The 20,801-nt window shown below is 41.3% G+C and overlaps 1 protein-coding gene across 1 annotated transcript in view; it reads right to left on the reverse strand.

Moving 5' to 3' along the window:
• Positions 1 to 20,801, reverse strand: part of SPON1 (spondin 1) — a 314,216-nt gene that overhangs the window by 56,400 nt on the left and 237,015 nt on the right. Inside the window, exon 7 of the mRNA XM_084631647.1 lies at positions 11,118 to 11,182. Coding sequence (XP_084487773.1) covers positions 11,118 to 11,182 — 65 coding nt within the window. The remainder of the gene's footprint in view (positions 1 to 11,117; positions 11,183 to 20,801) is intronic.

The raw sequence follows: 20,801 nt of genomic DNA on the forward strand, positions 1-20,801 counted from the left end.
TCGGCTACCTATTGTTTAAAAAGACACCATGCTACTACTGGGTAAAAAGTGTAATTTATTATACAAATATTTTATTAGGAAGAACAGAAACTAGACTGACAGCATGGAAAGTAAAATAAATACTTTCCCAAACTCATGAAGTTGTTGAAAGGAAATGTTTGGATACCGCACTGTGTGAATTTTAGTTTGTATGGGGAACTTGGTGTGTTATAGTGAATAATTTTATTCATTGTTTCATAGAGTATTCTTAAAAGACTAATTGACACTAGTGACTTAAAGATGTTCCCAGAACTCTAGGGTATAGACTTTGGGAATTACATTATTTTTTACCTAACTCCTTTCAGTTTTCAAAACTGAATCTTCCCCTCTCAATACTGATTGATATAGATTTATCAGAGAATAAGAGTTGGCAGATATAGTGTAATTTTAAGTTAGATTCCTGTTAAATGGTTATATAAGAAAATACGATGGAATGATTTCTGCCAAGATTTGGGGAATAGGTTTATCCAGACTGAACCAGGTGGTGGCAGCAAGCTAATGAAATAAACCGCGCATCCTCTTGCTGAGACATCACCAGAACAATGGCTACCTAAACAAGCGATTTAGTATCATTATGCTATTGCCAGCAGGAACACATTTCAGAGACATGGACTTCTTAAATATTTAAACAGAGCACTATCAACTTTGTTTCAGTAGTGTATCTTCCTCCTTTAGGGACAATATATTACATACCATCCCTGTAGAATGCCGTATTCAGTTTTGTTCTGTTCTCTCTCTCTCTCTCTGTCTCTCATTCACACATATTAATAAATAATTTCACCTCAGTATTAACAGTAATTAAAGTGCCAAGTATCGGGGGTAGCTGTGTTAGTCTGTATCCACAAAAATAACAAGGAGTCCGGTGGCACCTTAAAGACTAACAGATTTAGGGGGGAGGGATAGCTCAGTGGTTTGAGCATTGGCCTGCTAAACCCAGGGTTGTGAGTTCAATCCTTGAGGGGGCCATTTAGGGATCTGGGGCAAAAATTGGGGATTGGTCCTGCTTTCAAGCAGGGGGTTGGACTAGATGACCTCCTGAGGTCCCTTCCAACCCTAACCTTCTATGATTCTATGATTCTATGATTTATTTGAGCATAAGCTTCGTGGGTAAAAACCCCACTTCTTCAGACGCATGGAGTGAAAATTACAGCTGCAGACATAAATATACTGACACATGAAGAGAAGGGAGTTACCTCACAAGTGGAGAACCAGTGTTGACAATCAGGGTGGATGTAGTCCACACTCCCAATAATAGATGAGGAGGAGTCAATTCCAGGAGAGGCAAAGCTGCTTTTGTAATGAGCCAGCCACTCCCAGTCCCTATTCAAGCCCAAATTAATGGTGTTAAATTTGCAAATGAATTTTAGTTCTGCTGTTTCTCTTTGAAGTCTTTCAGAGTAGCAGCCGTGTTAGTCTGTATTCCCAAAAAGAAAAGGAGGACTTGTGGCACCTTAGAGACTAACCAATTTATTTGAGCATAAGCTTTCGTGAAAAGCTTGTTTCTGAAATGCTTTGTTAGTTTCTAAGGTGCCACAAGTCCTCCTTTTCTCTTTGAAGTCTGTTTCTGAAGATTTTTTTTGTTCAAGTATAGCTACTTTCAAATCTGTTATAGAATGTCCAAGAAGATTGAAGTGTTCTCCCACTGGCTTTTGTATGTTATCAGAACTGGAGACTCCTAGAACCACACCACCCCTGTACTTAGGGGTGTCAAATGTACTTTTCTGTTACTTCTATTTCCCCCGAACATTGTAAACACAGCTGGCAGGCAGAAACTGCTTTCCCAGACAGGCATACACTGTATAGTAAAACTGCAAACAAGAGGCACTGGTAGTGGAGTGGTTCACGGCTTGTCTCATTTTAATTTTTGATTTTTAACCCTGTGCTGGTATCAGATTGTACTGCATGTTTAATGGAATGCCTGTTAAGATGAACGGTATTTAAAGATCTACCTGATGTGGCCAGATTGAAGCACTGAATAAATGCTGGAATGTCTTGCAGCATTAAGGACAATATGGTGCCTTCCTGACATTTTAGTTTGTTAAAAGCTGGCCCAAGTAGGTTTTTCAGGTCATGTAGCAGAAGTCGCTGCTACCTCAGTAGGAGCAGTCAGGCTCCATTGCCTGCCCTTCCCACTGCAGAGGGCGAAGCAGCAGCAACAGGGATAACCAGAGGGAGGAAGCAGAAGACCAGCAGTTCAGAGAAAGCTGCCAATTTTCTGCCCCCACTACAGGGAGCTCCTGTTGCTGTAAGGGAGCAGATTAAAGTAGCTGCCAGCTCCTTTGAAGCTCCCCGCCCATCTGGCTCTGTATGCTGCTTCCCCATATCTCTGTAGCTCCTGGAACAGCCAGCTGTGGAAATGACAAGTGGGAAGGCAGCCAACAGCAGCCTCTTTTGCCAGCCACCATGTGGTAAGCAGGAACAGATACTGGGGGCATGTGTAGAGACAGGAACATCTATAAGGGCGTTGAGGAGAGCGGCAATACCAGCAGAGGCTTGGGAAAGTGGAGATGAGGAGTGGAGTAGGTACACCAAGGACTTGTGGAAAAGAAGGTGATGCAGGTTAGTATGGACATTTTGGGTGAATGGCAAAAGGAGTGCATTCAATATGAGTAGAAGGGCCCCACTTTGTATTTGTGCTTGGGAGTTCATTCAGATATTTTGTATGTCCCTTTGCCCCATCATGTGCATGGTATTGAATTACTGGGGACCAATGAATGAGAAGTAAAAGGATGTGAAAATTCCAGAACAGCAGTGGAACCAGATTTCAACACTAAATCAAAACTCAGGCCAACTTTGCCAAATGGTTCAGCTGGGCTGAGTTTCAAAAGAGCTTCGGCCAATTCTAAGTGAACCTGGACTGATTTATGGTTTCATTTGGGAATTGTTGGGTTTTTGGAAGGTCACAATCTGAACCCAAGCAAAAATCTGTCAGCTTCCACTGACTTTTGCAACCTAAGTGATTTCCTGCAAAGTGTACCGGGAAAATAGGTCCATGCCTGGGAACATATTCAAGTGCTCTGTTTCTCACTCAGCTAGCTCTCAGTTTACCAGAGTATCTGACTTGCAGTAGAGCAGTGTAAAAATGAGGACATTTGCAAGGAGAGAGACAGGTATTGTGAGCACAGGCAGAAGCAAGGAAAGATGACAAAAAAGAAAATTTGCAAAAGCTAGGGAAAATCACCTCATTATCTGGACTTTTTGATGCTGAATTTAAGCTTCACTGAGTATAGCAAAGTAGCTGTAAAAGTTATTTTTGGTTCAAACTGTGGTAGAGTAGAGTTGGGGGTGGGAGAAAGTGGGGATAAAAAGAAATACCACAAAGACAAAAAGGAAAAGATGCAGAAGAGCATCTGCATCTCTTTCTCCAGTTAATATGAGCCTGATGCAAAGCCCATTGACTTCAATAGACTTTGGATCAGGCCCTTTGTTAGCATCTCTCATGAGGTCCTGGGCCAACTCTTTCTCTCTCTCTCTCTCTCCTGGATAGTATCCTACTCTGGATGGTGACACAGAGCTGAGTGACAAGGCATGCTGTTCCAGAGATCATGCTCAGCCTGAGAGGAAAAGCCTAATTTTCTAGTGTTAGGCAGAAGGAGTAGTATCCATCTCTCCTCGTTCAGAAGGAGACTATCCAGGATATGTGGCATCTGAGAGGAAGTAAAGGGGTAAAATATTGAGTGTATTCCCATGTGCACAGAAAAGTGCTTTAGCATAACCCTGCTTATTCCTGTGTTGAGAATGACCTGTTTGAACTAGAAACTTCCGGGAGCCTTTGAAGAACCCCTCGAAAAGGGCAAAGGAAGATTAACCACAATGCTGCTGAAGGGGAATACATTGGTGTTACTTCAGACAAGAAACTGGCCTCACAATCAAGAGATTGTAACATGCCATAGGTAGCCAAGTGTCCAGACAATAGCAAGATGTGGCTATTCACTCAAGCTACACAGAGAACTGTAGGAGCAAACAGGATAGGCAAGAGGAAGGAGATGATGAAGTTTTTGATCCCAAGAAAAGGTAATAAGTCAAAATCATCATTAAACAAATACGACCATGGCCGTGATATAGGGTTAGCTGTAACAGAGTCTCAATAGGTGAGACTCACGGGACAGAGACATTAAATAAAACACAGAGGGCTTTCATGTCAGTCAGAAAAAGAGAGTAACGAATGGAAGAGAATGACAAGCCTGCATCCCCGTCCCTGGCATTCCCAGCTCTCAAACTAAGTGAGGCTCCTTAGGGCGGCAGACTGGAGTTCTCTGGGCTAAGTCACAACACCAGAGGTCCATGGACCAGGCTGTGGAGGACGAAGCTCACCTCTTGCAGGTGCTCCAGATAGTAGTAGCAAAGGCTTGCCTTGTAAACAGCCCAGGGGACAGCAGTGTCAGAGTGAGATGAAGTGGAGGTTATGGAGGGGCACTGTGAGTTGCCTTAGCTGGACATCACCCAGTTCTGGAATATGTCCCTCAGTGTCACCAGATTGCTCATTTTTGGAGGCTTGCTGCTGCTGTGTTAGAGTGGGTCCCTTATGGAGTGAGTATAGGTGCACTATACATTTCCAGGATAGTGGAAATAGCTCCCTAGCATGGATTGTTCATCTAGGAGAGCTATTCTCTATTAGATTAACAGTGGTGAGTAGAGCAGGGAGCAGGGATATTAATTTATTGTACTCTGCTTTTAACTTTCATGTTTTCCTGAGTGGCATACAAAGGGAAGAATAGTGGGTGGAACGCACTGACTCAGATGCCTCATGACAGAGTCACCAGTAACAACATGGAGGGAGGATTTGCATATAGACCTCAGCTTATCATCAAAAGATTTTAAAATATTTCCATCACCATTTTCTAAATATTCAAAGAGAAGCTGTTCTTTTGAAATATCTGCACATTCTTAACATTGCTAGATGTTGTGTCGAGATCTGGAAAGTGAAAGGCTAATTTTATTGTACGCGCTGAAGACAAATGCAGAGTAAACAGACAACTGAAAGGCTAAATCAGATTTTCTTTCAGTTTTTGTACTCTAAAGCATTGTTACAAATGCAGGAAAAGATGTTTGCTCATTCAGTATCTAAAAACTTGATAATGGTTATGCTGCTGGTGTGCTAAAACCACATGCTGACCAATATTGTCTCATCGTACTTTTGTATTCTTCCATCTGTCTATGTCCATCTGTCTCTTTTCTTACACTTACATTGTAAGCTATTTGGGACAAGGACTATCTTTTTTGTTCTGTTTGTACGGTGCCAAGCACAGCTGGGTCCTGGTCCACGACTAGAACTCCTAGGTATTATGATAATATAGATAATAATAATAAAGTTGACCAGTTCCCTTTAGTTTATCGTAAGCAGACTGGCTGCACATGTGATGATATTTGGAAAGATACTGTTTATCTGCTCCATGATTTATAGGTTATAAAATGCCCAGCATTACAGTATCTAGATACATAGCAGTTTGGCAAATTGCTTCTCTCCCATGTCCCATCTATGCTTTTCCCTCTGATACAGCCTAAAATCTTTAATTGAGATTCAAGGTGATACACAGTGGTGCAAGCTCCCTGGCTTGCAATAATCAAACAAAATCCCTAGGCACTGAAGTAAGGATTCAAACATCTCCTGTTGGCCCCAGCTAATGATGAGCAAACTGATCCACCTGTATTGGAAACATTCTGGTAACATCTTTCAAGAGGGAAAGTTAATGAGCTATGCCTGTCCAGCTGCATGCTTTCAATGTCCAAGGCTTTTCAGAGAACTAGGAACTCTGCGGTGAAAGGGTATCCTTTTTTCATACATGGTGGCTTTGCCCATAAGTCCAGATATTTTGGAAAAGCATCAGAGACCTAACTGAAGAAACTACTATCTCCTATTGCATGATTGTTGCCATTTTATGTAAATTGATTTTATGTACATTGATTTTATGTAAAAGATCTTGTGCCTGTATGATAACCTACTTTACTGGTGAAGGCTCACAAAGAGTGGAGGAGGTAATGACCATGGAAAAGTGCACAGCTGTAACAACAACGAATGAGCTGACAACATTGCTACCTGGCTTGGATTTCACAGCCACATTGAACAAGAAAACTCTGCTTGTGCCAAGTTGTGGAGTTCACAATTTTTCCAGGCCTAGGGGTTTGCTCTCCTCCATGACTCACCAAAACAGGCTGATTTCTCCCACTGTAATGTACTACATCAGAATTAGAAAATGCTGGCTGATCTGGTCTTGTTTTTGTCTAGTGATATGTTAGATTAACTGTGGGACAAATCCTGAAGTCCTTGCTCAGGCAAAGCTCTCATTGAAGAAATGGGAGTTTGCCTGAGCAAGGACTTTTGGATTTGGATCCACAGATAGAGCAGAAAAAAATGTTTATTTGGGGGATGGAATTCTGTACCCCAAAGTTCTGCTGTAATGGATTGATTATTTCACAATAATACAGCTAGCAACTTCTGAGACTGTCTTTTTTTCCCCCATGTCAATTTGTTAGCCAATCAGACCGCTCCCGTTTTTCCAGCCCTGGGAGTCACAGGATCCCCTCACTCTGTTGTGATTTTTTAATTAAAGTTGACCAGATAAATAGTCCATCTAGTGTAGCACTCTGAATACGAAAATCTGTTAATATATTTACAGCAGTCAACACTTAATTACAGTGATTGCCCTTAGAATATCAATATTTGTGAGCAGTTAAACATATTGGTGCCTGAAATACCAGCTTTTCCCCCCTGTACTGATTTAAGTTTGTATTAAAACTAGAATAGGAAGTTGCATCCTGATCCCATCAAGGGATAATCTTGCACTTTGAAGCATGAGAAGACTGATATCCCTTACTAAAATTTGTAACTTTATTTCCAAGGCTCTAGAGTTATGTTTATTAGTGCTACGTATTTCATAATGTTAGTGTTTTATACCTTACACTAGGATCTTTTGCTGGATGTATTATGATATGTTGTGACATGGCTTTCTATTAGGTGACATGATGCCTTGACAAATCAGCTTTATGCCATATCAGGAAAAGACATATCATTCAGGATTACTCAAGAGAAAATTATCCATGCCCATTAGTCAGTAGAAAATTAGCAATGCATGCTTGCCATGACTAGTTAGCTATCTTATGCATAATAATTGACTAAGCATTTGTCAAGGTTCCTTCCCCACTCTGAACTCTAGGGTACAGATGTGGGGACCCCCATAAGCTTATTCTTATCAGCTTAGGTTAAAAACTTCCCCAAGGTATAAACTTTGCCTTGTCCTTGAACAGTATGCTGCCACCACCAAGCATTTTAAACAAAGAACAGGGAAAGAGACCACTTGGAGATGTCTTCCCCCAAAATATCCCCCCAAGCCCTACACCTCCTTTCCTGGGGAAGGCTTGATAATAATCCTCACCAATTGGTACAGGTGAACACAGACCCAAACCCTTGGAACTTAAGAACAATGAAAAATCAATTACGTTCTTAAAACAAGAATTTTAATTAAAGAAAAGGTAAAAGAATCACCTCTGTAAAATCAGGACGGTAAATACCTTACAGGGTAATCGGATTCAAAACATAGAGAATCCCTCTAGGCAAAACCTTAAGTTACAAAAAGACACAAAAACAGGAATATACATTCCCTCCAGCAAAGCTTATTTTACCAAGTGATCTGGGTCAGTCTCTGTAAGTGACCTCCCCCCATCACCATTTTCCACTCCATCAATTTTTGTCACTTGATAATTTTACCAGTACTGATTTTATACTTCAAGCCACATCATTAGTAAAAGATATTGACTAGCAATTACATTGGCCCAAGCACAGATCACATGTGGGGGAAATTACAGAAGATTTAAGGTTCAGAAGCCTGGAGCGAATGAAATTCTACCCTGTCTTGAGCTGAGAGCACAGGACCCAAGAGCAAGAATCCTGTGAGGATGGTGGGCCAGATGCTCAGCTGGTGTAAATCAGATTAGCCCTACTGTAGTCAATGTCACAGTGGCAGTGTACAGTAGCTGAGGATGTGGGCCAGTGTCTTTAATCTTTGTTTTTAGATCTCTTTTCTGAGATACAAAACCTCACTTTTTTGTGTCATCCGTTCTTTGGACACAGTTGACAAACTAGACATGCCAGACCAAACAATACGACAACATAGGAGAACATGTTGTGATGCTTGCACACCAGATGCCAGCTCCTGCCAAGGTCCCTGGGCCTCACTAAACACTGAAAAATGCACAGCTGGGAAAGACTGGCCTGCCTGTGTGTTAATATTGTTAAAATAGATAGTAGAATTATAAGAATGTATTTACTGTTTAGACTTAATGAAATGCTTGTAGGGTGCTGCATGTATTAATCTTACATACAGTATCTGTATCCCATGTTTAAGGTAATATTGAAGTGTTTGCTCTGTAACTATGAAAATGTTTACTAAGATTGTAAAACTCCCCCAGTCAGGAGAGAAGCATTACCAAGTGTGAAATGCTAGAGGAGTACTTTTGGCACCTTAGAGACTAACCAATTTATTAGAGCATGAGCTTTCGTGAGCTACAGCTCACTTCATCGGATGCATACCGTGGAAACTGCAGCAGACTTTATATACACACAGAGATCATGAAACAATACCTCCTCCCACCCCACTGTCCTGCTGGTAATAGCTTATCTAAAGTGATCATCGAGTTGGGCCATTTCCAGCACAAATCCAGGTTTTCTCACCCTCCACCCCCCCACACACAAACTCACTCTCCTGCTGGTAATAGCCCATCCCATAGCAGGATGGAGGGTGAGAAAACCTGGATTTGTGCTGGAAATGGCCCAACTTGATGATCACTTTAGATAAGCTATTACCAGCAGGACAGTGGGGTGGGAGGAGGTATTGTTTCATGATCTCTGTGTGTATATAAAGTCTGCTGCAGTTTCCACGGTATGCACCCGATGAAGTGAGCTGTAGCTCACGAAAGCTCATGCTCAAATAAATTGGTTAGTCTCTAAGGTGCCACAAGTACTCCTTTTCTTTTTGCGAATACAGACTAACACGGCTGTTACTCTGAAACCTGTGAAATGCTAGTTTACCACAAGAGGTGTCATCTTCTTCCCAACATAAGGCCTATACACACCAGAGAAACCACTCTGGAATATTAGTGGACAAAGGACTTTGTTGATTGATTCCACCACACCCAAGAAGAGAGATATGCAGGTGGACACATCCCATCACAGTTTGAACTCTGGGGGAAGGGAATAAAATACTTGTTGAGAAGGAACTGTATCACTATGCTGCTTGTAATTTGTACAGAGCAATATGTCTAAGCATAAGCCAGAGATTCCCAAAGTATTTAGGTCGAGGTAGCCAAAGGACATATAGAGCTTGCATATTACAGCAGTGCCTATTAGCTTTTGAAACCCAAGACTGTAACTTGTGTGTGTACGTTTACCTGCTTGAATCTTGTAAATCACTCTCTTGTTTCTGTTCTTAGTTAATAAATCTGTAGTTAGTTTATTATTACATTGGTTACAAGTATCTTTAGTGAGAGATCTAAAGTATAATGGACTTGAGTAAGTCCTTTGGGACTGGGAGTAACTTGAATATTGTTGTGATTTTTGGTGTAAGGAACCATCTCTCACAAAAGCAGTCTTGCCTGGGTGACAAAATAGACTGGAGTGCCCAAGGAAACTTCCTGTGACTCCATGTTAAGACTGTTATAGTGGTTGAAAAGTTCACACTGGATACTTGGTTGATGAAATCTAATTATAAAAAACACAACCAATTTGGGGTTTGTGCCGTGAAGTTGGCACCCATGTTGGTGAGCCACTCCAGACCGCCTGACATTGGCATAGTCTTAGCAAGATTCACATGCCACAGGTCAATTGGATAGTTCATAAGTAAGGCTATGAGTCTGTCATGGAAGTCAAGAGACTTCTGCAGCAGCCAGTGCACCTGTTTCAGAGTGTAACAAGCTCCAGGAGGGAGGGAAGAGGAGCGAAAGGGGTGCACACTCAGGGGAGGAAGCGGGGAAGAGGTGGGGCGGGGCTTTGGGGAAGGGGTGGGAATGGGGGCAGGGCAGAGGCAGGAGTGGGCGAGGCAGGGGTGGAGTCGGGGCAGGGCTGGGGACAGAGAAGGGTCGAGCACCCACTGGCACCAGCAGAAGTTGGCGCCTATGCTTTCGCCTAGGAGACAAGGGACATGTCACCGCTTCCAGGGAGCTGCGTGGAGCCAGGCAGGGAGCCTGCCAGCCCTGCCAACCCCCCCACACCTTCCAGGAGCAGTGAGGGTCCTGGGCCGCATGCCACCAACTGCCTCCCCACAGCAGCTGTGGGGGTCCTAGGCCATGTGCCACTGCCCCCCCCGCCAACAGAGCACCCAAGATTCAGTCAGGGTTATATAGAACAAGTCACGGACAGGACACAGGCCATGAATTTTTGTTTACTGCCCATGACCTGTACATGACTTTTAATAAAAATACCCATGACTAAAGCATAGCCTTAATCATAACCCAATGCTGTTAAAAGTTTAAATGTGATATTAAGAGTTTTAAAGGTTAAAGATTAGTCCCAATGGGTGAACCATGGTCATATGATGATCTTGACACAAAAGACCTTGAACAGTTAGGCAAGGAGAGGGGAATATCCTCTAAAAGGAAAGCCCCAGGTCAGGAACTGAGAGCTTTGCTCGTAAGTTTTGACCAAGTATCCAGTCACTCCCCTGCCACACAGACCACGGTGATGGAACTGGCCGACTTCTGGACCTGAGAGCCCTGGTTTGTAACAGTCTGTCCTGAGGGTGGCATTCACGTTTGTGAGCCACTCCAGACAGCCAGACACAAGTATCTAATATATTCATGCAAACACTGAATGAACTCCATTGTTTAGTATAGGCAAAAACTCAATGAAACTATCTGCTTTTTCTCTTTCCTTGATTTAGTTAGTAAGCGCCATACTGCAAATAATAATAATAAAAAGGCACTTTTTGGCAGAATACCAAAGCATAAGACAAACTCATCTATCAACAGTACTTTTATATTGTTTCTTTGCGAGAGCAAACCATTGTGTAAGGCAATAAGTTTAGAGCACTCTGTTAGATGATATTGAACAGGAGTCTACTGGGAGGCTCCATTCTCTACCAACTTACACGTTTAGCGGTTGCCAGGCAGGCCACTGTGCTTTCGCCTTGATGACAGTTAAAACCTCATCGCTCTGTAAAAGAAGATAACAAAATATAAAACAGTGATTGGGACAACTTTATTATGGGAGTAACATTCTGCAATGATTCATAGCAAATCGAGGAGGCACATGGATTCTAAATGCACCTCAGAATTCTGATGAAGACATCCCCTCGCTTTCCCTGCTGCTTGGGGGATGTATTGCCCTGCTCAATGTGGTGCAGAGAGGAGCTTACATGAACCCAGAGAAGAAAACCTTCCCTTACCATCACTGCATTGCTGCCTCTCCCTCTTCTGCAGGAGCTGAATTCAACGAAGAGGGTGGGGAGCAGAAAGCAGAATAGTTCAGTTCATCACATTTCCCTTTAAGAGTGGTGGAGTTTATGATGCAAAATGCATCGTAAGTTACTGCTGCTCTGGGTTATAGTTATGCTTCCCTCCATAGTTAGAACAAACTGTGGAGGGCAATGGATGTCCAAATGGCATGGACAAGGCCAGTAGCAGCATGGCATAGACAAGAGCTGTTCTGCTAAAAGTGTGGGCAACTTAGGAAGAGCACAGAGACCAAAATCCACACAACAGTGCTCGGTAGTTCACACAGATCTCCTCGCCATTCCAAAATACAGCCACTCCTGCCACCTTGAAGGGAAAAGAGGAGACAGCCAGAATACTGCCCAAACTGCACATCTCTGGTGGATTCTGTTACAGTTTTGTGCAGTCCTATGTGAGTACAGGCACACCTGACCCTTGCTGAGGAACAATAACAGGAATGGTGCTATTTGTAGGGTTTAGCACTGGACACAACAGCACTTGGGGAAGGAGAATGGGAATAGCAACTCCTGAGTTGAGGGGAATGTTTTCAAAGTGGCACTCACTGAGGAGGGCAGAAATGAGACACAGAGCCTTGCATTGGAAATTTGCCCTAGTCAATCAGAAACACCACAAAGATGGTTATTATTAATGGCAGAAACAGCATTAATAAAACTTCCTTATCTAGAAGGATTCAGTATTATGTAAACAATCAATGGATGCACCTTGATCGCCTGTAAATATTTAAATACAACTACTGATAGCGGTTTTACCCCACTTCTCCCTCACCCACACAAACTCATAAAAAAGTGGTGCAGTATATAACACACCTGTGGAAACCCAGACTGTGATTAAGCACCGTACAAAGATTATTTTTCTAAAGCCTATAAGAATTCCTGCATCAGCAGTTTTTAAATTTATATGTAGTGTAATAAACCCAGAACAAAAACAGGAGACTGTTTTAATGAGGCTCTGGTGCACAGAGAACATCTATCAAATGTTTCTTAGAGCCTTTCCCAACTCCCCCAGGATTCCTGTCAGTAAATTGTTCAAGAAAATATGAAGTTCACAACTCATGCTCATGATTTCTGCAGCCTTTTAAAATACTTCCCAATTAAACTAAAAAACCCGCCCATACATTACTGGTAATTGGCAGTTCCAACAGAGTGGTCCTTTCATTTTAGTGATAATCTTGCCATTTCCTGCTTGAAAGCAATGGCACTGATACCCCAGGCTATCTCTAATCCATATATGCCCCAGTTTAGGGAAATCAATTTTCACTGGTCATTTCTACCGCTGTCATTATTCTCAGTCTCCCTCTTTTTACTAAAGCAAAGCAATTACAGCACTGATGCGGCTTATCTGGAACATGGAAGCTGTTCAGCCCCAGGTGCTCATCCTCAACATGACCTCTTCCTCATCCTGAGAGAGCAGCTTGGACTAATCCAAGGATAATTTGCTGCTTTGGGACAGACATCGGCCAGACTCTGAGCTGGTGTCTGTTGGCATAGCTGCATTACACTCAATGGAGCAATACTCATGTACACCAACTGAAGATCTAGCGTTATGTGTTTAAATAAATATCAAAAGATAATGACTGTCAGATTATTAGTGGGATTAGTATAAGGAATATTGTGCTGGAAAGGGGAACAATCATGCACAGCACACTGTGCACATTGTGTAGCAGGGAAATCTGAGATCTGCAGAAGACCACATGGCTGCAGCAGTCTGTTCCACCAGCCCTAACCTTGCTCATTCCCCACTCCACCTTCCAAAACTACTGTCATATTGGGGTAGAACTGAGCTGTGCTCTGCTTTATGCAGGGCATACAGCCTGATCCCAAATGCACCCAGAATAACCACACTGCTTCCACTGCATCCTGGGTCCCAAGTGCCTTCAGAAATAGGGTAGACAGTATTCCCCTGAAAGTATTTAAGGATAAGAAACGAAGAGCAAAAACTGATCAAACCAGGAGAGTTAAATATCTGGCAGAGACTCACCGCCTCTCTCTGTGTACGTGTGTATATTGGGCACTGAGGATGGAATCTCTCTTAATTCTAAATTTCCTTTGCTTTTGGCTGTTTGGTTCAACATCCTAGCACTTTTTAAATATGTGTGTTTTAATTTATATTCTTTAGAACACATTTGCATTTAAAATGATTTAGACCAGTGATTCCCAAACTTGTTCTGCCGCTTGTTCAGGGAAAGCCCCTGGCAGGCTGCGCCGGTTTGTTTACCAGCTGTGTGTGCAGGTTCGGCCGTTCGCAGCTCTCAGTAGCCGCGGTTCGCTGCTCCAGGCCAATAGGAGCTGCTGGAAGCGGCGGCCAGTACATCCCTCAGTCCGCGCCGATTCCAGCAGCTCCCATTGGCCTGGAGCAGTGAACCGCGGCCACTGGGAGCCGCGATCGGCCAAACCTGCGCACGCGGCAGGTAAACAAACCGGCCCACCCTGCCAGGGGCTTTCCCTGCACAAGCAGCGGAACAAGTTTGGGAACCACTGATTTAGACACATATTACATATACCAAAGGGAGTCTGATTGTTGTTAGTTAAATATACATATTTGCACTTTCAAAACGATGCACTGTTTACCCAACAGAAATCATAGCTACTTCAAGTCACTTATATAAGCAAGCGCTTGTGGCACTTGCATTGTAAATGTACATAGTACAGCACACTAAGAATGAATAATGCTTCAAAATGTAATATCAATAGTAGTTCATTATTCACAGAGAGAGAGAGAGAGAGAGAGAGCGACACCTGACCCAAAAGGCTTGGATTCAAACACTGCTTTACTTCTGGGGTAGGCTGGAATCCAATCTGGGATTTGAATTTCATAGCCAAGACCCCTCTTTACAATGAATCAATATCCAGAGCCGAAGACTCCAGAATCCAACAGTTTGAAGGGTTTGAAATCCAGATACAAATTAACCCACCTCCAATTAAATGGGACTAGACTATAATATAAACTAAAGGCATCCCTACTGGTTCAGATTGAGACTGTGCAACAATTATTTGCTAGATTTAATTTTTAAATAATGACTGCAAATCATATCAGGGTTAAAGTAGTGCACATCAGAGATACTACTGATTTTTCAGAAGTTGCACAATTTTTAAGTGACTAATTTTTTAATTAAATTTTTCTGGTGATTTTTGTTGTTGTTGTTTTTAAACCTCCCTTTGACAGAGATTCTATATGCAAAGAGCTAGCCAGGAGCTAGTTTTTACCAGAGGATAAGATTGAAAAAAAAAAAAGACTTTTGTAGAATGTTGTTACATTTTCTCTTTCTGTAATCTGAAATCATACACAACCTTAAATGTAACATCTCCAGTATACAAATATAATCAGAGTGACAATCTTTAAAAAAGGGAGGAACTTCCTTAGTCCATGTGATTCAGCCATCTTGGTTAACATACCAGGGATTGAACCATGGCCTTCTAGAGCACCAGTCTCTAAAATATGAGCTGAAGATCTAGGCTCTCTTGTTAGGGGCTGTAACAGACTCACATCCTCTCTGGACTGGGCACAGAGGGCAACTCTAACACACGCGCACCAGTGGGTTGTGTGTACATATGTCCATGGTGTAGTATACATCTTTGCCTGTCTACTTCTCCTTCTGTGTAGGGTGGAAATTTGAGGGATACCTTTCAAATTCTCTTATGAGAATATAAAATGTCTGAGATTAAACCCACAAATGAATAATACAAAGAGTTGTCAGTCCAAAGTAGAATTTTTCCACTCCAATGTCTAGTATGTGGCTCTGTATTATCCAAGTGCAAAGACTTTCCTAGAGTTGAAAATACTGTCTATATTTGATTTCAATATGTTCTGGCAAACATTTCCCTTGGGTTCATTTTGCATCATTTGCCCACTTCCTGCCCTTTCTACCCTCAAAGTTTTGCTTTGATTTTTACAGTCTTGCAAGACCCCAAATTCATGTCAAAATGTGGAGAAAACCAGTAAGTTTGATCATCTATGATGCTTGTTGTCTAGCAATAATGCAGAAGTTTGAATAGGAGGTAATGACTAACTACTGAAACTGCTAGATTTTTACACTTACAGAAACCCAGATATTCTGCAAAATTGCAGACACACAAAATGCAACACCATCCGCAAGTGAAAAAAAAGAAATTGGCACCAAACATTTTTTATGGAGCTTCTGGAAATCCTTCAGGCTAAGCCTATAAAAGAAGAGGAAGAAAACCTTATCTCACCCTTCTGAGCATGTGGGAGATACAAGAATGTGAATCAGCATCTCTCTGTCAGTTGTTACAGATACCTTATTAACTTTTCCTCTGTGTGTACTTGCTTTTAGGTGACTTTCTTCCCCTTATAGGAATCACACATTTTGTAATTGAATTTTCTTGGGTTCTTTAGACCTCAGTTCAGCAAGGTACTTAAGTATCGCCTCCATCTTAAGCATTGAAGTCAATGGAACTACTCGTGCTTAAATTTAAGTCTTGTGTTTAAGTACCTTGTTGAATCAGGGCCAAAATAAAGTACTGGAGAACCTCACTTTGGATCAGATCAGTGGGCTTTGGATCAGGTCCTATGGCTCAGATTCAGGAAAGCCATAAGCATGCACTTAAGTCCATCCCTATTCACATGCTTCAGGACTGTTCTGAATAGAGATGCCTTCTGGAATCAGGGCTTATGTCATTTATATTCATGACTAGGGGGCTCACAGAGGATCACCACATTTTACAAATTAGCAATTAAATGAACATAAACTATTACTGCATCACAAAATCTATGCAGTTAATTTAAGTTGACAAGAGTGGTTTAGATATAATGATTTATAATACTTTATACTGTAGCACATTTACAAATTATACTACAGTATGTTGACTAAAGTCATAGTGATGTTTTCAGAATTCATAGTGAACAATGCATCTGCCAGATAAAGCCATTTTTTCTGTTTGTCAGTTCTCTACAATCAGGTACAGTTTTTACATAAATAACTGCTAATTAGCACAGTTGTTAGTCTCAGTAGGAGGAAGTACTGGGGAAGGAAACTGAAATATCCTTTCACCCTAGAGACACAGTAATGGGGCAAGGAAATCTGCACTGGTGATGCTGTGCATGTTCTTTGTCTAAACAGGAGTTCAGTTTCTTGATCTGCCGAAATTATCTCTTCATCATACTCTTAGGGCCTGATCCAAAGCCCTCTGCAGTCAATGGGAGTCTTTATACTGACTTCAGTTATTCTGGATTTTTACATGCAACAACTTTTCCCCATCAAAATAGCCTCCTAAAAGAAAGCTTTAAAGCAGAATTTTATAACATTATGCTTCCACTCCGATATAGAATCCATTATATATATATATATATATATTTATTTTTAAAGAATTAATAACTTGTATTACATCTGTTTGTTCTTGCAATTCACAAATGATGAAGGATACTGTAGTGGGGTGGTCACCCGTTCCAGCCTTAAAGGGCTTAAAACAGCCCAGGAGAGGGCTGTGGCTGGGAGCAAGCAGTTCCCAGGCTGATTGGGGAAGTAGGCTCACCTGTGGCCACACCCCAATCAGGGTTCAGTTGGCCCTTATAAGAGGGCAGTGGGCCAGGAGCAGATAGAGTCTCCTCTACCTGTTGAGAGAGATGGGCCTGGCCGCTGGGAGTGTACCAGGGTACCCGAGTTGAAGCAGGACACCATACATTAATCCCGTACTATGAATCAACCATTGAACTAAATCAGTTTATCATGTACATTACAAAAGGATTCAGAAAATTTCCTGGATCATGAAGAATTGGGGCATATCTCACTAGAGTAGCATTCAGAATATAGTTTGATTTAAAGTATTGCACAACCAATTTAACTAGTACTCCAATGGAATTTAAAGCAACTTGTTTAAAGAGTAATGTCAGTTAAAAATGTAATGGAAGCTTGTAGCAAAATTTTTAAGTCTTCCATTAGTATCCTACTGAATCAAAGGCGAGATTAGTAGGATCTGGCAAACTCTACAAACTTTCTCATATGCTCCTGCTGCTTTTTAATACTTGCCATGATCTGTATCTGGTTCAGTATTGAAAAGTACTGCTTTTATGAAGCAAAGTTTTAATACTGCTTTTATAATATGTAATATACACTATAACATTTTATTGTACTATGTAGAATTCTTAGTACTTGATGATAAATAATACTATTGGATTTAGTTCAACTAAACAAGTGACAAAACACTTTAGCAGAGAGCCAAATAATCCAGTCAGATTGAATAAATATGTTTTGAGCCAAGGTTTCATTTTACTGGTTTCAGACAGCAGTTGGTTGGGATTTGTTTTATTGGTTTAAAATACAGGATTTCTATCTATTGCTATAGTACCTATTGCCATAGTATCTGAGCACCTCTCAGACATTAATGAACTTATTCTTGTAACACTCCTATGAGGCAGATAAGCAATATCACCCCATTTTACAATGGGGCACAGAGAAACTGAGTGAGTTACCAAAGGTCACATAAGCGGTAAAGCTGGGTGAAATTTTTCAGCTGAAACTTTTTTGATGAAAAATGCAGATTCAGCAACACCAACATGTTTCATAGAACCATAGCGTTAGTAGGGACCACAAATGTCATCTAGTCTAACCCCCTGCCAAGATGCAGGATTTGTTGTGTCAAACCATCCAAGATAAATGGCTAGCCAGCCTCCTTTTGAAAACCTCCAGTAAAGAAGCTTCCACAACCTCCCTAGGCAGTCTGTTCAGCTGGGATACTGTTATTACAGTTAAGAAGTTTTTCCTGAGACTCCATCTAAATCTCCTATCCTGTAGTTTGAACCCATTGTTTCTTGTCCTGTCCTCTGTGGCAAAAAGAGAACAAATTTCCTCCATCTTTTTGTGGCAGCCTTACAAGTACCTGAAGACTGCTGTCATTTCCCCCCCTTAATCTCCTCTTTTCCAAACTAAACATACACAGTTCCTGCAGCCTCTGCTCATGTGGCTTGCATTCCATCCCTTTAATCATCTTTGTCGCTTGCCTCTGGATACTTTTCAATTTCTCTACAACCTTTCTATACATTGGTGACAAAAATCAGACACAGTACTCCAGTTAAGGCCTAACCAGTGCCAGGTACAGCAGTACTATCATCTCCTGTGACTTACATGCTATGTCTCTGTTAATGCAACCTAAAATTGCATTTGCTTTTTTTCCCCAACAGCACTGCATTGCTGACTCATGTTAAGGTTGTGATCCACCACAACTCCCAGATCCTTCTCAGCAGTGCTGCTGCTAAGCCAGTTTCCCCCCCGATTCTGTACTTTTGTATTTGGTTTTTCTTCCTTAAGTGCAGCACCTTACATTGGTCCTTGCTGAATTTCATGTTGTCTATAGCCTAGTTCTCCAATTTATGAAGATCCCTCTGAATTTAGCTCTATCCTCCAAAAGTACTGGCAACCCCCAGCTTTGTGTCATCTACAGACTTGACCAGCATGCTCTCTATAGCAGGTCACAAATAAAGATGTTAAACAACACTGGACCCAGAACAGATTCCTGGGGAACCCCACTCGAGACCTCCCTCCAATCTGACTTCATTCCATTAATAGTTACTCATTGTTTGTGGTTCTCTTACAATTCTGTATCCACTTAATGGTAGTTCTGTCGAGCCCACATTTCTCCAGCTTACTTATCAGAATGTCATGTGGGAGTGTGTCAAAAGCCTTGCTGAAGTCCAGGTATATTATGTCCACGGCATTCCCCCTATCCACCAAATCTGTTACCCTGTCAAAGAAGGAAATTAAGCTGGTTTGGTGTGATTTCTTCTTGACAAATCCATGCTGGCTGCTAGTGATTACTCCTTCATCCTCCAGGCATTTGGAAACGGAATGTTTTATACATTACTCTAGTAGCTTCCCAGGTATTAAAGTCAGGCTAACTGATCTAAAGTTTCCCAGCTCCTCCTTCCCCACACGTTTTAAAGATGGGCATTACATTAGCCCTTCTCCAGTCTTCCAGGATCTCTCCTATCATCCATGAGTTTGTAAATATTATTTCATGAATGTGTGTTAGTTTCATCGGATGGTTTTGTTCATCCCCACAAGTGGTGTTTTTTTTTTAACAAAACAAAACAAAACTAACATAGCATTAACTTGTAGATTTTTCATAACAACTCTTCAATTTGACATTTCCTTCAATTTAATTTAAAAAAAAATTAAAGTGCTGAAAAATCAAAATAACCCACGCCCCACAAAAAACATTTGCCAAAGATTTTTTTTAAAAGAACTGCTTTTGGGTTGACCCAATTCTTATTGATTTATTTATTCATTCATTCAGAATTGCCAGCAAACCAAAAAGTCAACTAGATGCATAGCTCTACTTGTGCCAAAGAGAAGAACTGAACCCAAATGTCTACATCCCAGGGCAGTGCCTTCACCACAAGACCATTCTTTCTCCCCACAAGCCTCTGAGGAAGGTGGTAGTGGTGAGAGGGAAGGAAGCAAAGAAATCAACACTGTGTTGTTGCACTTGTAGAAGATTCAGATACTATGGTGACAAGGATGTTATCAATATCTGGATGGGCGATGGACGGTAAGGTAGATAGATGATGGTACCCTAATCTAAGAAGAGACCAGGACACAAAGATTTCACTATAAGGATACACAAAATCACCCGTCCCCACACACAAACACAAATCACTATCTTGATCTGTGAAAAGCCTATGTCAACTGTCCATGAACAATTTTCTTGAGTTAATGAACATTTTTTGTTTGATGACATTACTTTGAATACAAGTTTAGATGCTCACAATGCATGTACAGAGTATGCAACTGTGACAGAAGCTGTGCCAGGAAGCATTCATGTTTCATAGATTAGAAAAGAAAATGTGCATGTGCAAAGAGGCAGGAGGATAAAGTGGTATGATTTTTGTAAGTATCTAGAAAAAACAGACCTTTCTCTGAACCATGAACTAATGCAAAATTAACTAACTACTGATTGTTCCACAAGGGTTTCTATTGATCTTAATGGAAGTTGAACAAGGCGCTTTGGTTGAGAAAATCTATGTGTAGTGTGCTGGAAATAAAAACATGTTTTCCCCAGTTCAGTTAGATGTCATTTTTTGAACAAAATGAGAACATCCACATACACGACTCTCCTGAAATTTGCTCAGATTTCTGAATAGAAGGAAGTTGTTAATTCAGATTTTTGAGACTGTATACGGCAGTAGGTTGTAGCTACTAATTACTTTTTATTCCCCCAAACTTCCCAATCTTTGTTTTTGCTTACAAGTTTATCTTGACATACACATTAACTTATAATAACTGTGCATGTGAGATCTAGTAGTGCACTCTGTATTTTGGAGAGAAGGCAGGTTTCATTAATTGCGTAAGTAGTCAGCTTTGCCTGAGT

The sequence above is a fragment of the Lepidochelys olivacea genome, assembly GCF_965140295.1.
Source record: "Lepidochelys olivacea isolate rLepOli2 genome assembly, chromosome: 6".
Taxonomy (NCBI): domain Eukaryota; kingdom Metazoa; phylum Chordata; order Testudines; family Cheloniidae; genus Lepidochelys; species Lepidochelys olivacea.